Source organism: Lissotriton helveticus, chromosome 1_1, assembly GCF_964261635.1.
Source record: "Lissotriton helveticus chromosome 1_1, aLisHel1.1, whole genome shotgun sequence".
Classification (NCBI taxonomy): Eukaryota; Metazoa; Chordata; class Amphibia; order Caudata; family Salamandridae; genus Lissotriton; species Lissotriton helveticus.
The window spans coordinates 1,296,013,992-1,296,027,871 of NC_136057.1; the positions used below are offsets into that span (position 1 = coordinate 1,296,013,992).

A 13,880-nucleotide genomic window follows, 5' to 3' on the forward strand; every position below is an offset into this window, starting at 1 on the left:
TCCAGGAGTGACTAATGGTGTGAAGAGTTCCCTCAGTCTCTCCACACAGTTCTTGAGGAGCTTCAAATTGGATTCTATCAGAGCCTGTCATTAGGTGCTACCTCGTAGCCCGCAACTGGTCGAGTGGCTGTTGCTGCCTCAATAGTGATAAGGAGTAGACTGAACCGCCATCAAATCATGAAGCCCCAAATCAAATCAGAGGCTGCAATTGTCCCCAGACATGATGAAGAAGACTCGGCCCAGTAGACACACCTTTCACAAGGTGGAGTGTCACTCTATTGCCGACCTTGTAGAGTCGCTGCTACCGAAGACTGATGCTGCCACATGTGGCTGCATACAGACCCAGTACTCTACAAATTATAATGCTCACAGCAGCTTCTGCAGTGATTTCCAAAGGATGAATACGGTGCACAGACATAAGATCGACTCCAAAATATCGTTTGGACAGAATATCGAGTTTGAAATATCGTTTGGACAAAATATCGACAGGACAGAATATAGACAGCCAAAATATCGTTTTTAAGGTAAGTGAAGTAATATCGACTGTAAATAATATAGAAAGTGAAAATATCCAAGTATATAATCTAGATAGTAAAAAATATTGTTTTTTAAATAATATTTAATTATTTATAGTGTTTTTTCATGTGATAATATGTGTGAAAAGTGTCATTTTATGTTATAATTATTTTTAATTAATGATTTTTTTTTATTATTGTGTAATTTTATTCTGTAGCGGGTTGTGGGTTTATAGGGGAATAGGGTGGGAAGTAATTTAATTATAAATAATTAAATATGTAAATGTATTAATTGGTAGTAATATTTAATTAATTGGTAATTAACATTTGTTAATTATTTAAAATTTAATTGGTAAATAATTTAATTTAATTGATTAATTGCTAATTATGTAAATTTAAATAATGTATTTCCTGTAGCGGGTTGTGGGTTTATAGGGGAATAGGGTGGGAAGTAATTTAATTATAATTAATTAAATATGTAAATTTAATAATTGGTAGTAATATTTAATTAATTGTTAATTAAAAATATTTGTTAATTGTTTAAAATTTAATTGGTAATTAATTTAATTTAATTGATTAATTCCTAATTATGTTAAATTAAATTATTTATTTCCTGTAGCGGGTTGTGGGTTTATAGGGGAATAGAGAGGGGTATTTTTAGGGTTCAGGGTCAGTTTTTAGTTTTTGGGTAAAGGGGTATTTTTGGGGTTCAGGGTCAGTTTTTGGGTTTTTGGGTAAAGGGGTATTTTTAGGGTTCAGGGTCAGTTTTTAGTTTTTGGGTAAAGGGGTATTTTTAGGGTTCAGGGTCAGTTTTTAGTTTTTGGGTAAAGGGGTATTTTTAGGGTTCAGGGTCAGTTTTTAGTTTTTGGGTAAAGTGGTATTTTTAGGGTTCAGGGTCAGTTTTTAGTTTTTGGGTAAAGGGGTATTTTTAGGGTTCAGGGTCAGTTTTTGTTTTTTGGGTAAAGGGGTATTTTTAGGGTTCAGGGTCAGTTTTTAGTTTTTGGGTAAAGGGGTATTTTTAGGGTTCAGGGTCAGTTTTGTGTTTTTGGGTAAAGGGTTTTTTCTAGGGTTCAGGTCAGTTTTGGGTTTTTGGGGTACAGTGTAAAAATAAAGTAAAATAAATGTACATTAAATTAATTTAATGAAATTAAATTAAATTAAAATATGTTAAATTAATTTTAAATAATTTAAATTAAAACAAATTATTATATACTTACCAATACTTACGTTGTAATGGTAGTGCGTTGTAAAAGTTGCGTTGTAACGTCATATATCCACTGTTGCACTCTTTGGAGTGGGAATAGTAATTTTAACCCCTACGCTATCCAACGTTTTCCCTACTGTTGCACCCACTGGAGTGGGAATAGTAATTTTTACTCTTTTGTATTTGTACGTTAATAATATTGGCTATTATTTAATTACATTTTGTTACTATATATATATATATGTTTTAAGAAATATGAATAACAAATATTATTTTTTTACTTTTATTAATTATTTAATTATTAAAAGTTATTTTAAGTATTGTTAAGTATATTTTATTAATTAATTTTTTATATTAATGTAATTAAACATTGTTTTTATTAAAGTCGATATTTTTTACAACTATATTTTTGTAAACGATATTTAAAACTCGATATTTTTGTACTTACCTGTTTGTACATAGAAAGTCGATATTTTGACAGTCTATATTTTGTCAACGATATTTTTGTAGGTTGATATTTTGTCACTCGATATTATTTCAGTGATCCGATGAATACACCCCATCAGAGCAGGAATGCCACCTGTGCCTGCTGCATAGCCCGGGTGGCTGCCTCTCACCAACAGGCAATTGTAGGGCTTACGTGCACCTGGGAATGAGAGACTGAGGCGCGCAGGCAAATCGGCTGCAGCTAATGGAAGATTTTGGTACATAGGCCGCTAGAGATGTTTCACTCACATGCATACTTAACTTGTGAGAACATTTGAGTAAGCTGCATGTGAGCCTAATCCTGTTCACACTCTAATGTAGAGGAGATCATAAAAGTAGGATCTCAACTATTGTCGGAGGGAAGATGGTTACACAGGAAAGAAAAGTAAGTGTATTGCCTCATGGTTAAAGCATAACTTATGATCTTGTTTGATGTAATATTTGAATTATGTTGCATTTTATTCGTGTGTGAATTTAAAAGTACTTTCTTTTCATAACAAGACATTATGTTTTTTTGGACCTTATGCTTTAGTGTATGTTGTTTGGCCATCGAATTGTGTCCTGCCTACCACACAACCTGTTAGAGAAGGCTGTGAATACTTGCCTTCACTACACTGAGAGTCAAATGAAGAAAGAGTTATACACGGCCCAGTTTACAGTGTGATAGTGTAATCACACTGTATCAGAATGGAAACGAGAACACCAGTGACAAATTAACTCAACCACAACAATTTGAACCCAGTAGCTCCCAGTCTGCCATGTGCCCCTCTAACTGGGATCTGACTTATGTTTTGTGTTAGACATGCTATGCTCCCTTTTATTTTTCACTTGCTACATGTGTTATGCTATACTGTAGAGCTATTTAGAGCACCAACTTGATGGTATGAAAGCTAGTGTGCCACCACTTCTTGACATCCTGAATCATGGACAATATTAACAAATAACAAGATATTTAAGGTCTCATTTATGAGGCCCCTTGCAGCACTTTCGTGCTGCCGGAATGTCACTTTTTTGACGTTCCGGTGCCGTGGCACATTTACAAGGCCACATTTCATAGCCTTGTAAATATGTGCCTCTTTCACGTAAAACACTGCGTGAAAGGGGTGTTCCATGGGTGTTGCTGTGGGTGTTCCCACTCAACACCCACGGAATCTGAAGCATTCTCAGATTTACGAAAAATCATAAACCTGGAAATTAGTGAGAATCTAACGCAACCTCATAGATGGCATTAGGGAGGCATAACAAGGAGAAATATCCTTATTTCTCATTGGTTCTTCCTTTTTCCATGTGTGCTGCATTCTACAGCACACACAGAAAGAGGAAATCGCCTAAAGTGATTGATTTTGTGCAGAAAGGTGTCCCATCATGCACAAAATCAATTAGCCCTGCAGGTCAGACACCTTTGCACCGAGGTGCAAGGGTGCCTGTGTTGGCGCATGGCAGAACATTGTGCACCACAACAGGGAAAAAGGACAGGAATGCAATGTATCTCATAAATATATCGCATTCCTGCCCTGTTGTTTTGACGTAGGGAAGTGCAGCAAGATTTCTTCTAGCGTTATCTTGCGCCAAAACCCTATAAATGAGGCCTATAGTATCTAATTAGTAAGCTGCATGTAGCCTCCATGCCCCAGGAAGGAATGCCCACCTGGCGGATTGACTCAGACTTTCATAAATCTAAGTTCCATGAAACATGTACTACTGAGTAGTTATGGTGCAACGTAATTTAGTGCTCCACCCATTGATCTGCAATTTATCTCTAACATGTGTTAAAATGAATTAATTTCATGTGAATTGTATTAATTCAATAACAATAGGTGACCGCATAGCTAAGTAGTGAGAGTCACATATAAATTATCAACATATAATCAATGTATTTAGGCATACTAACTGTGTTTGCTTAGAAGCCATTTTGATTTAAAGTTGGCCCAAATTACTAGTATTCTACATTCATAAATTCTTTGCAAGTTTCATGTGTTTTCTCCTCTGCAGGTGCAGACATGTATAATTTGGTGGTGGGAGAGATCCTCCTGTACCAGGCAGATCAGACCAATGATACATTCAAGGTTGTGCAGCTGTACTCTTCTTTGTTTTAATATGGCAGCCTGTGAAGTCTACCTGCTACCAGAGAATAACGCCTGCTGGTTGGTCCAGTTTGTGAGAACCAATACGAAGAATGTTCCAGAACTTTTCTTTCACGAATTACGTATGTGTTCCTTAGAATAGTTTAGCAGATCCTGTCCTAACTTTGTGGAGAGAATACCTTTTCTCAACTCTACTCGTTTCCCCTTACCCCGGGTGTTGAGCTTTATGCTTGAGCACTCATACTCTTTCCCCTGAAGCTTAAACAGTTCAACAGATGCTAACACCTTCCTTTTAGAAATCCCCTCCACACTTTCGATGCTAAATTTACAAAAGGGAAACTCATTTGTGGAACTAATTTACTTTATACTTGGCCTTCCATATGTTGTTGAATTTTGCATCTTTTTCCTCGAAATATGCAAATTCCAAATGCATGACCATCTAAATATGTATGCTCCTACAATATTTTTACTAAATCTCATCTAATCTAATTGATTGCAACTCTGGCTAAATTGCTAATAAACCCTTAATGTTTAGGCACCATCCTATTTGTCGCCCTCGTGGAGTCTCATTGGCTAACCGTGATTGAAATGCATTGCTGATGCTAGCTTCTTTATTACGCTTCAAGTCGACAATTAATGGTCCATACGACCAGTGGGGGAATTCTCTTTGAGGATTATACTAAGAGATTGAGATTTAAGAATCCCTGCTCTATCAGTTCATAACAGGCATCCATTATTGAAACTCCTAGACATGACTTAGTTTGTGTTGGGCATTGCATTAATGGCTTCAGAACAAAGATCTGCTACCCTCCTATTTAAATGTATAGGGCATATTATCAAGAACAGTGTTAACATTATCACCGCTTTAACAACAGGAAACTGCAGCTAAAGTGGCGATAATTGGCTTGATAATATGCCCTTGAGAATTCCCATAGAAGCCCAGGTTCACACCAGAACCTGGGGTTTTGTGGAAATTCACATGGGCATATTAACAAGCCCCTTACTGCCGCTTTAGCTGCAGTTTCCTGCCGCTAAAGCGGCGATAATTTTAACGCCGTTCTTGATAATATGCCCCAAAGTTCTTCATCCCACTTACAGGCACATGGTAATCCTGAAAATCTGGCCTGGGTCCTGTCTTCCTGGACATATGTCCGACTACCTTAAGTCAGAGGATCCCCATGGGTCACAGTAAAAAGTGGTTGTTGTCAAAACTTACCATTGCCTTGGAGGGCAGCGAGGACCATAGAAGTGTCATTGCTGTTCTCCTGCTGGGGCGGTTTCCTGGCTGCATTGAGCAAGAAGAAGCAGTACAGTCATGTTACTCTTTTCGGCCAGCAACAGAATTGAAAATAATCAAAAATATTTAAGACACAGCACAACACCTACCTACAATTATTGAAGAAATGTTTGTTAATTTATTTTTAATCTTTTATTTCCAAAAGCATAGGGGTTGTATGACACTACAACGCGGGCTATTCCCACGCGAGCCATTACAACGCTGTTTTTACAACGCAAGTCGTTACAATGACTTGCGCTGTAAGCGCTGGATAGTGGAATAGTTTAATTTTGTATTCCAACTCCAGCCCACGTTACAGTAGGGAAGGTGTTGGAATAGAAAATTAAACTATTCCTTGTCCAACAGCGCCCTCCAGCACAAGTCGTTGAAATGACTTGCGTTGTAAAAGCAGCGTAGTAATGGCAGCGCGTGGTAATGCCCGCGTTGTAAAGGCTGTTCCCCAAGCATAGGACATGTGAAGTATGTATTTGTGTAGTACAACCACATAAATAATAATCATTTATATTACTCAGTTTCACAAACAAAACATTATAAAAAGATGGGCAATGCAAATAACAAAGGAGGAGATAAATGCCAAAACCAGCAAATAAATGAACTTGTTGACCCCAAATTGGATTTTTGGATTCTGGGGCCACTAAAAGGACAAACATTCAGGTAGATAGCAATGGCACATCAAGCACACAATGACTCTTCCACTACCCTTGGTATGTTGGTGAATCACTGTCTATGAGGCAGACAGTGTGCACAAGTTTACAAACGAGAAAGAATGAACTAACCAGTTAACTTCTGCTTGTTAATGAGGATATTCACCTTTGTTATATAGTAAAATATTCCGCGCAGCCCATTGGTTTTCACCCTAAAAGCTCTGGAAGACAAGCAGGCTAGATAAAACCGTTCATCCCTCTCAAAGATCAACCTCTCCAATATCCCTAGCATCACCTTTTAATACTGGGGCAATAACCAGTCTTCTCAGCCCATCTCTCAAGTTTTTTCCCCTTTCTCACTAATCTGTCACGTTTAAACTCATATAACCTGCTGCAGGCTCCCTGCAAACATTTCAAATAAAAAGAGATATATCTACCAAGTTTCCTGCAACTTTGACCTGGGGAGACTTGTCTGTCAGATCCCAAAAATTCCTAACCGGATCCTCCCTTTTCTGTTAAAAAAAATAACACACACACAAACATCTGTGACGTTCTTTTCACCCACCTCTTACATATTCCAGCAGCCCTGCTTTAAGGATATGTGATGGAAGCTGCCAGTACAGTTGTTATCATGGCATTGGTCTCCCGTCATTCACACCGCCAGAGGCATGCAGAAAACTCTCTGTCTGCATTTGGTGTGTGCCCACAAATCCACTGACAGTTACAGTGGGGCAACACAATTTCCATGTTATTGTCCATTGCAGGCATATGTCTCTTCCAGAATATAAAATTATGGGTCGAGTCCCCCTAACATAGAAATCATCGAAAGCATCACAACAGTGTGATCTTGCACTATTAGGCGTTCCTAATAAATATTCAAATTAGCGCTGGATCCTCTACCTTCATTCATCATGCCTGAAAATACTGTAGACCTGACATGATCTCTGTCTCTCTCTCTCTTTCTTCCTGAAAAATTAGAGGTTATGCAAATAATGTATTTCAGGCTAAAACACCAACGTTCATGCAGAAAAGTCTGATAGAAAAGTAAGAAACATTTTTTAAAAAACACACAAAACTGACCAGTTCAATGGCTGGCTCTTGTCCACAAATATATTTATTTATAACCAAAACACACACATATCGTATTCTGCTTTATCGCTAATTTCATACAATTCCTCACGAGCTGCACGGTCTTCATTCTTCTCTAAAAAAGTTAATTTACAAACTGATCTTCCATCCAATAGGGGAGGTGATTAATTGCGAGTTCACTCTTGGCCTTCTTTGAAACTATCAAAAGGGTACAACAAAACTATGGGGCATATTATCAAGACTAGGTGATAAAATTATCGCCGCTTTATCGGCAGGAAACTGCTGATAAAGTAGCGATAATGGGCTTGATAATATGCTCTATGGAATTTCAATCGAAGCTCATGTTAGATGTGAAGGACATTTAACATGAGCTTCGATTGGAATTTCATAGAGCATATTATCAAGCTCATTATCGCCACTTTATCGGCAGTTTCCTGCCGATAAAGCGGCGATAATTTTATCGCCGAGTCTTGATAATATGCCACCAGATTGTTTTGTGTTAGGCACCGTTCACAGGTGTCTACGTAGCTTCCCACTGCCACCTCCTTCTCCAATGTCTTTCTGGCATCTTCTTCGCTGACCTGGAGGTGTCAGACTGTTCTGTAAGTCTCTTGTCGTGTAAACGGAAACCCAACCGTAAGTCCTCCTACAGAACTGCAGCTCTCTTGTCAGCCAAGTAGTGGTTCAGTCAATCCTATGACTCCTCAGCAATAACCTGCACCAGAGCCATTTTCCTTAACTCACTCTGACCCTGGGTTTCCATTACTTGGTATTTTACCAAAATATCGAATCAAAAATATCTTGGGTCAGAAATATTGTTGACAGAATATTGTGATGTTAAAATATCATGATCCTTGATATCAAAGGTATGAATATCGGTATTTTAGGTATCTAATATTATTTTTTTATATAATTGTATATAATATACAATAATTTCCGCCAATTTCAGCTGTATCCTCATTAGAACTTATGGCCAGTCTTAAATCTGGGTCGCCTCTGGACCCCTGTCCGGCCAAATTTTTTGCTAAAATGGCAGAAGTGGTGAACCCGCTAGCAAACCCACTTCTGAACCTTTCTATGAGTCGGGGGGTGGTACCACAGGCCTGGAAACAGGCGAATGTTATCCCCCTCCTCAAGAAACCTGGCCTGGACCCGGAGGTTCTGGACAACTACAGGCCCATTTCTCTTCTCCCTGCGTTGGTTAAGATTTTGGAGAAGCACGTACACGTCGTGCTCTCCAAGTTTCTGAAATCATACAATCTGCTGCACCCTACTCAATCTGGCTTCCGCCCTAATTTAAGTACAGAGACGGCCCTCTTGGAGGTGTCTGAGGCCATTAAAGAGGTACTGGACTCGGGGGGCAAGGTTATGCTTGTAATGCTAGATCTGTCGGCGGCTTTCGACACTGTCCCCCATGAGGGTCTCCTCGCCAGACTTCATGAGATCGGTCTGAGGGGGACGGTGTTCAGCTGGTTTAAATCATTTTTGGCTGGTCGTCGACAAACGGTCTGGGTCCCACCTAGCTCTGCCGTGATGCCGCCTTTGGGAGTCGGAGTTCCGCAGGGTTCTGTGTTGAGCCCGACTCTTTTTAACATCTTTATGACCCCTCTGGTGGCACTGGCCGAGTCTTTCGGGGCCCAGATCGTTTCCTACGCCGACGATACCCAGCTCCTCTTTATGTGCAGGAAAGGAGAAGATTTTGACGGAGAGAGTATCTGTGAATGCCTTGGGGCTGTTTTTAAGTGGTTCCAGCTAAACAGCCTCAAGTGCAACTCAGATAAATCTGAGGTACTCTTCTTCGGTTGTCCATTAGAGCCAGATTGGCAGGAATGGTGGCCTGTTAACATGTTCCCCCCAGCGGGCTCGTCCCAGCTGGCTAAGAACCTGGGGGTTAAGATTGATAATGGTCTGGCGTTAAGATCTCAGATCCTTGGCCTTACGGGAACATGTTTTGGCCTCCTCAGGATGCTTCGTAAATTTCTTCCTTTGCTCTCAGAGGAACATAGGAAGACGACGGTGCAGGCCTTAATTGGCTCCAGACTGGACTATTCCAACGTCCTTTATCTCGGTTTGCCGGAATATCTTTTGCAACGGATGCAGGTGGTCCAGAATTCGGCCGCAAGGGCCATTTTTGGTCTGAATAGGCGAGCCGGAGCGTCTGGTCTTTTGCAGTCGCTTCACTGGCTGCCTATCCGCAAGAGGATAGTTTTAAGGCTTTGACCTTGGCCCATAAGGCTCTTCATGCCTCGGGAGCCAAATATCTCCAGAAAAGGCTTGCCTTTTACCATCCGGCCAGATCCTTGAGGTCTGAATCACTGTTCCTTGCTGTGGTCCCACGAGTAAAAAGGGATTGTATTGGAGGTCGCTCTTTTAAGCTTTTGGCGCCGCAGCTTTGGAACACTCTGCCCCTAGCATTACGTAGTACCTCCAATCTGCTGAACTTTAGGAAGGGCCTTAAAACTTGGCTTTTCGCCCTCTAGGGTCCCCCTCTTCTCTATGCTGGGTCTGTTTTATTTGATTGTGTTGTGTTCTCTCTGTTTTGTTTTTTTCAATAAAAGCGCCGGGACACTCCATGGAGTAGGCGCGCGCTATAAAAATCCATATTAACATAACATAACATAATATTGTTTTGTTTAATCTAGTTGCATAAAATATTTCTGAAAATCTGTTTGATACATTTTCGTTTTTATCAGTATAAGTAATTAGTATTATAATAATGTTTGTGCTTAATTTGTTTTAGTATAATTTCTACATTTTTACGAGATACATTTTTTTATTTAAATAGAAATTGTTAATTTAGTAGCAGTTTGTTGCGTTTGTAGTGGATTAGGATGAGATGCTTTTTAAAATGTATGTTATTGTTTTTAATTTATCATTAATTTCATTTGATTTATGTTTAACTGATAATGAATTAATCTATGTAAATTAATTATTATATTGTGTTATTCAATTTTAAATGTATTAATTGTTTCAATATTCATGATTTTATCTTACTGTTATGATCTAAATATTTTTCATATTAAATCGTTTTAGTAGTTTTAATTTGTGTCAGTGTTCATTATTTAGGGTATTAGGGAGGGAAGTGTTCTAATTTAAAGACTTTTATTTAAAAAATAAAATTGTATTTGTAATTTAAACTTTGTATTTTAACATGTTAGTTGTTTCACATTTTATGAATGAAGATGCTATTTTTAATATGTTTACATGTTTTATTTTAATTAAAAAAATAGAAGTAGAAATAGTAAATTTGACCCTTCCAAATACCAACACTTTCCATACTGTTGCTTGGATTGGAGTGGGGATTGAACATCTAAACCCTCTAAAGTCCACACTTTCCCAACTTTTGTTAACATTGGACCCCTCCAAAGTCAAACACATTCCCTGCTGTTGCTCACATTGGAGTGGAACTAGAATATCTAACACTTTCTTTACTTTTGCTTCAGTTGCAGTGAGAATAGTAAATGCGACTCCTCCAAAGTCCAACACTATCTCTATATTTGCTAGATTAGAGTGGGAAGACTAAATCTGACCCACACAAAGTCCAAAACTTTTCCTAATTTTGCTTACACTGGAATAGGAATAGTAACTCTGACCCCTCCAAAGTCCAATACTTTCCCTAGTGTTGCTTAGATTGGAGTAAGATTACTAAATCTAACCCTTCCAAAGTCCATTTTCCTTACTGTTGCTTAGTTAGGATTGTTCATTTTTTTATATTGTTTTTATTGCTTCAAAACATTTTTCTGTTATTTATAGAAAATTGAACTTGTTATTTTCTATTTCATTTTTGAGGAATATTACATTTTAATTTAATTATATATGTTTTGTTATTGTTAATAATTGTAATGACATTTTTTATTGATTTAATATGTTATGATTTTCAAGTATATATTTTAATTTTGTTTAATATTTTTTAGATAGGTGTATTTATTTTTGATTATGTTATTACTTCACTTTAATATCTACATTAAATGAAATATAAGTCTGTATGTAGTAAATTTGATATACGTATCCGTTTTTTTAACAATATTTCAGTCCTCGACATTTTTGTTTTGGTAAATTGTACACTAACCCACACACTACTTCCTTCACTACACAAACTCTCCCAAACACCTACTCTACCTAGGCTGTATCAGAAAACACAAGGAAAGCATAACAAAGAGCTGAAAGGTTACTAAAGAGAGGGGACTGCCCATTTGCATTCTCGTCCAGTAAGCGCACCCACCGCTTATTAAACCCAGCCATTCCATACATTGAAGTCCTGCATTGCCCAAAGTTATCCAAATATCCAATGGGCGTTTGGGCATGGCTACCTTCACTCACAATATACCAACACCTAGCCCTCCAGATGATCTCTTAAACTGTCACACTTACACAGTGACTCACTCATTCAATAATATTTGTATAACCACACAAGGTCCTAGTGCCTGTACTGTAAGATATATAAAGAGGCCTACCACAAGTTTCCTAAAGGGTAAAAAAAATATTGTGATTTACTTACCACTAGTGGAAGATGTGACAAACAACACCACGATAAGCATATAAGACACTGCCAGCAGGGCGCAGATCACATGAACCAGTCTCACCTTGCTCGGGAAGTGTTTCTTGTCTTAAATAAAAAGAGTAACATAAACAAACACAGGGCATTCATTGATACAATAGGTACGACTGTGACACCTATCGCTGAATACAAAAAAGCAACCATTCATTTTAATGATGCAATGCAATATAATAATCATTGTGTAGCATTTGACAAACATTATGCTGTCAGATTTGACATTTGTAATGCTAACAGTTATCACTCAACTCAATGATGATTGTGTTATTGTTCTAAGAAGAATAAAATGCAACATGTACCTGTTGTGGAGTCAAAGTTTTGACTTTAAAGGGAGACTTAATTATTTACAAACACCTGATAGACTGGAAAGCTGATGGCTATGATCCACCAGTTTTATAGTTACTGCCTCTTTGATTATGTTCAATGGAGTGCCCAATGATCCAACGATCTACTGATGGAGTAATTTCAAAATATTGACCCAAAATGCCATGCTCTCTATTAAAATAACAATGGCTTGACTGCCTCTCTAATGGCGACCAGGTATGGCAGATGCCACACAGTGTTAGTGAGTTAGCAGGCAATGTTCACCTCTGTCCTTAGTGATGGTAGTGGTCACTGCAAAAACACCTCATCTAAAGATGTAAAGACTACAGCTAGGGTTTGCAGTACAATCTTCTCCTCAAGATATCACTGAGCTATCCCAGTATACCTGAAAACCACACATAACAATTTGAGTGATACCCTATTGTAGCTAGAAGCTTGTTTGGTGGTTGTCTAAGATCTAAGACCACTTCCCTTTTCTTCAAACATTTAGAAGATGCACATCTCTAGCACTAGACCCCCAGGGAGGAATTATGAAAGCTGTGGATAAGCTTCCTTTGAAATCTAAGGAGGAAGGGATCCCGGTGTCAGCCTTGGTTGAACCCTGAGTGGGTGAGCTTTCCAGTTTTTGACCCTGCCCCAGGTGTGCTTCAAAAGTAAGGAAGTATTAACTTTTTCGCCCATAGAAGGAGAAATGAGGAAGAGTGCCCAGCCTTGAATGAAACCCATAATGCGTTGCAAGCGAGAACACATGGTTCCTCGGGTGGACATGATGTTCATCAAGCCAAAGGACCATGTGCCCATGGTGAGTAGCTAACAATATTGTCAATTAACCCAAGGAAGACAGTCATATATATATATATATAATATATAAATAAGCGTTTTATATATATGTATATAGTGCCCAGTGGCGATCACCACTGTGCTGCTATATGTAAGTCAGATTTTCTGTATGAAGAGTGTTTTTGTTTTGCTCATAACTTTCAGTGCCATTTGACAAATCTTCCCAAAACATTCCAAAAAACTAAATTGATCCAGGTCAGCTTTTTCCTGGAAAGTTTTGAGGTGCGCTGTCAAAGGGAGTCCGAAAAAAAGCAGGGGTCCCAAAACACTTTTTTGTCTTATGAAATTTTATAAGGAAAATTAGACAAATACAAGAAACTGGTGGCTGGACAAAATGGCACAACATTTGGTTAAATCTAGATCTTTATTCAGAAAGGATACTTGCTGTGATTTGGTGTAAATCTGCTCAACCGTTTTGGAGAAATTAAGCCTCAAACAAGTGGTGATATCTACTGCTGCTGGACTTCTGTATGCATCTTGCAGGACTGGAATTTAAGATAAAGCTTCATGATTGGCCGGCCGCAACATGAGGAGAAATGTTGCAGGCACCATTATGTGACTCTAGGACTTGGTCCTCGAGTCCTGAAGAATAAACTTCCACTGTTGACATGCACTGCTTATGATCTCACGTATTACACAACTGGCTTGTGTAATCTATGGCAGTGCAAGTTATACCGAGATAAGTTACGTATAACTAGTGAATTTCAATCTTTGGTTTTAAAATATTATTCTTTTAATATTAGAAGACCTACATATAACTGACTTTAAGCAATGTTTTTTTCAGGGAATATCTAAGTTTTTTTTAATGTAAGTTAAAATCTTACTTACCTATGTATAACTCA

At 38.2% G+C, this 13,880-nt stretch overlaps 1 protein-coding gene across 1 annotated transcript in view; it reads right to left on the reverse strand.

Annotated features, from left to right (window-relative positions):
- The window catches only part of LOC144822966 (hepatic lectin-like), a 106,295-nt gene that overhangs the window by 46,082 nt on the left and 46,333 nt on the right, over positions 1 to 13,880 (reverse strand). Inside the window, exons 2-3 of the mRNA XM_078681054.1 lie at positions 11,818 to 11,925; positions 5,506 to 5,574 (exon numbers count right to left, since the gene is read on the reverse strand). Coding sequence (XP_078537180.1) covers positions 5,506 to 5,574; positions 11,818 to 11,925 — 177 coding nt within the window. The remainder of the gene's footprint in view (positions 1 to 5,505; positions 5,575 to 11,817; positions 11,926 to 13,880) is intronic.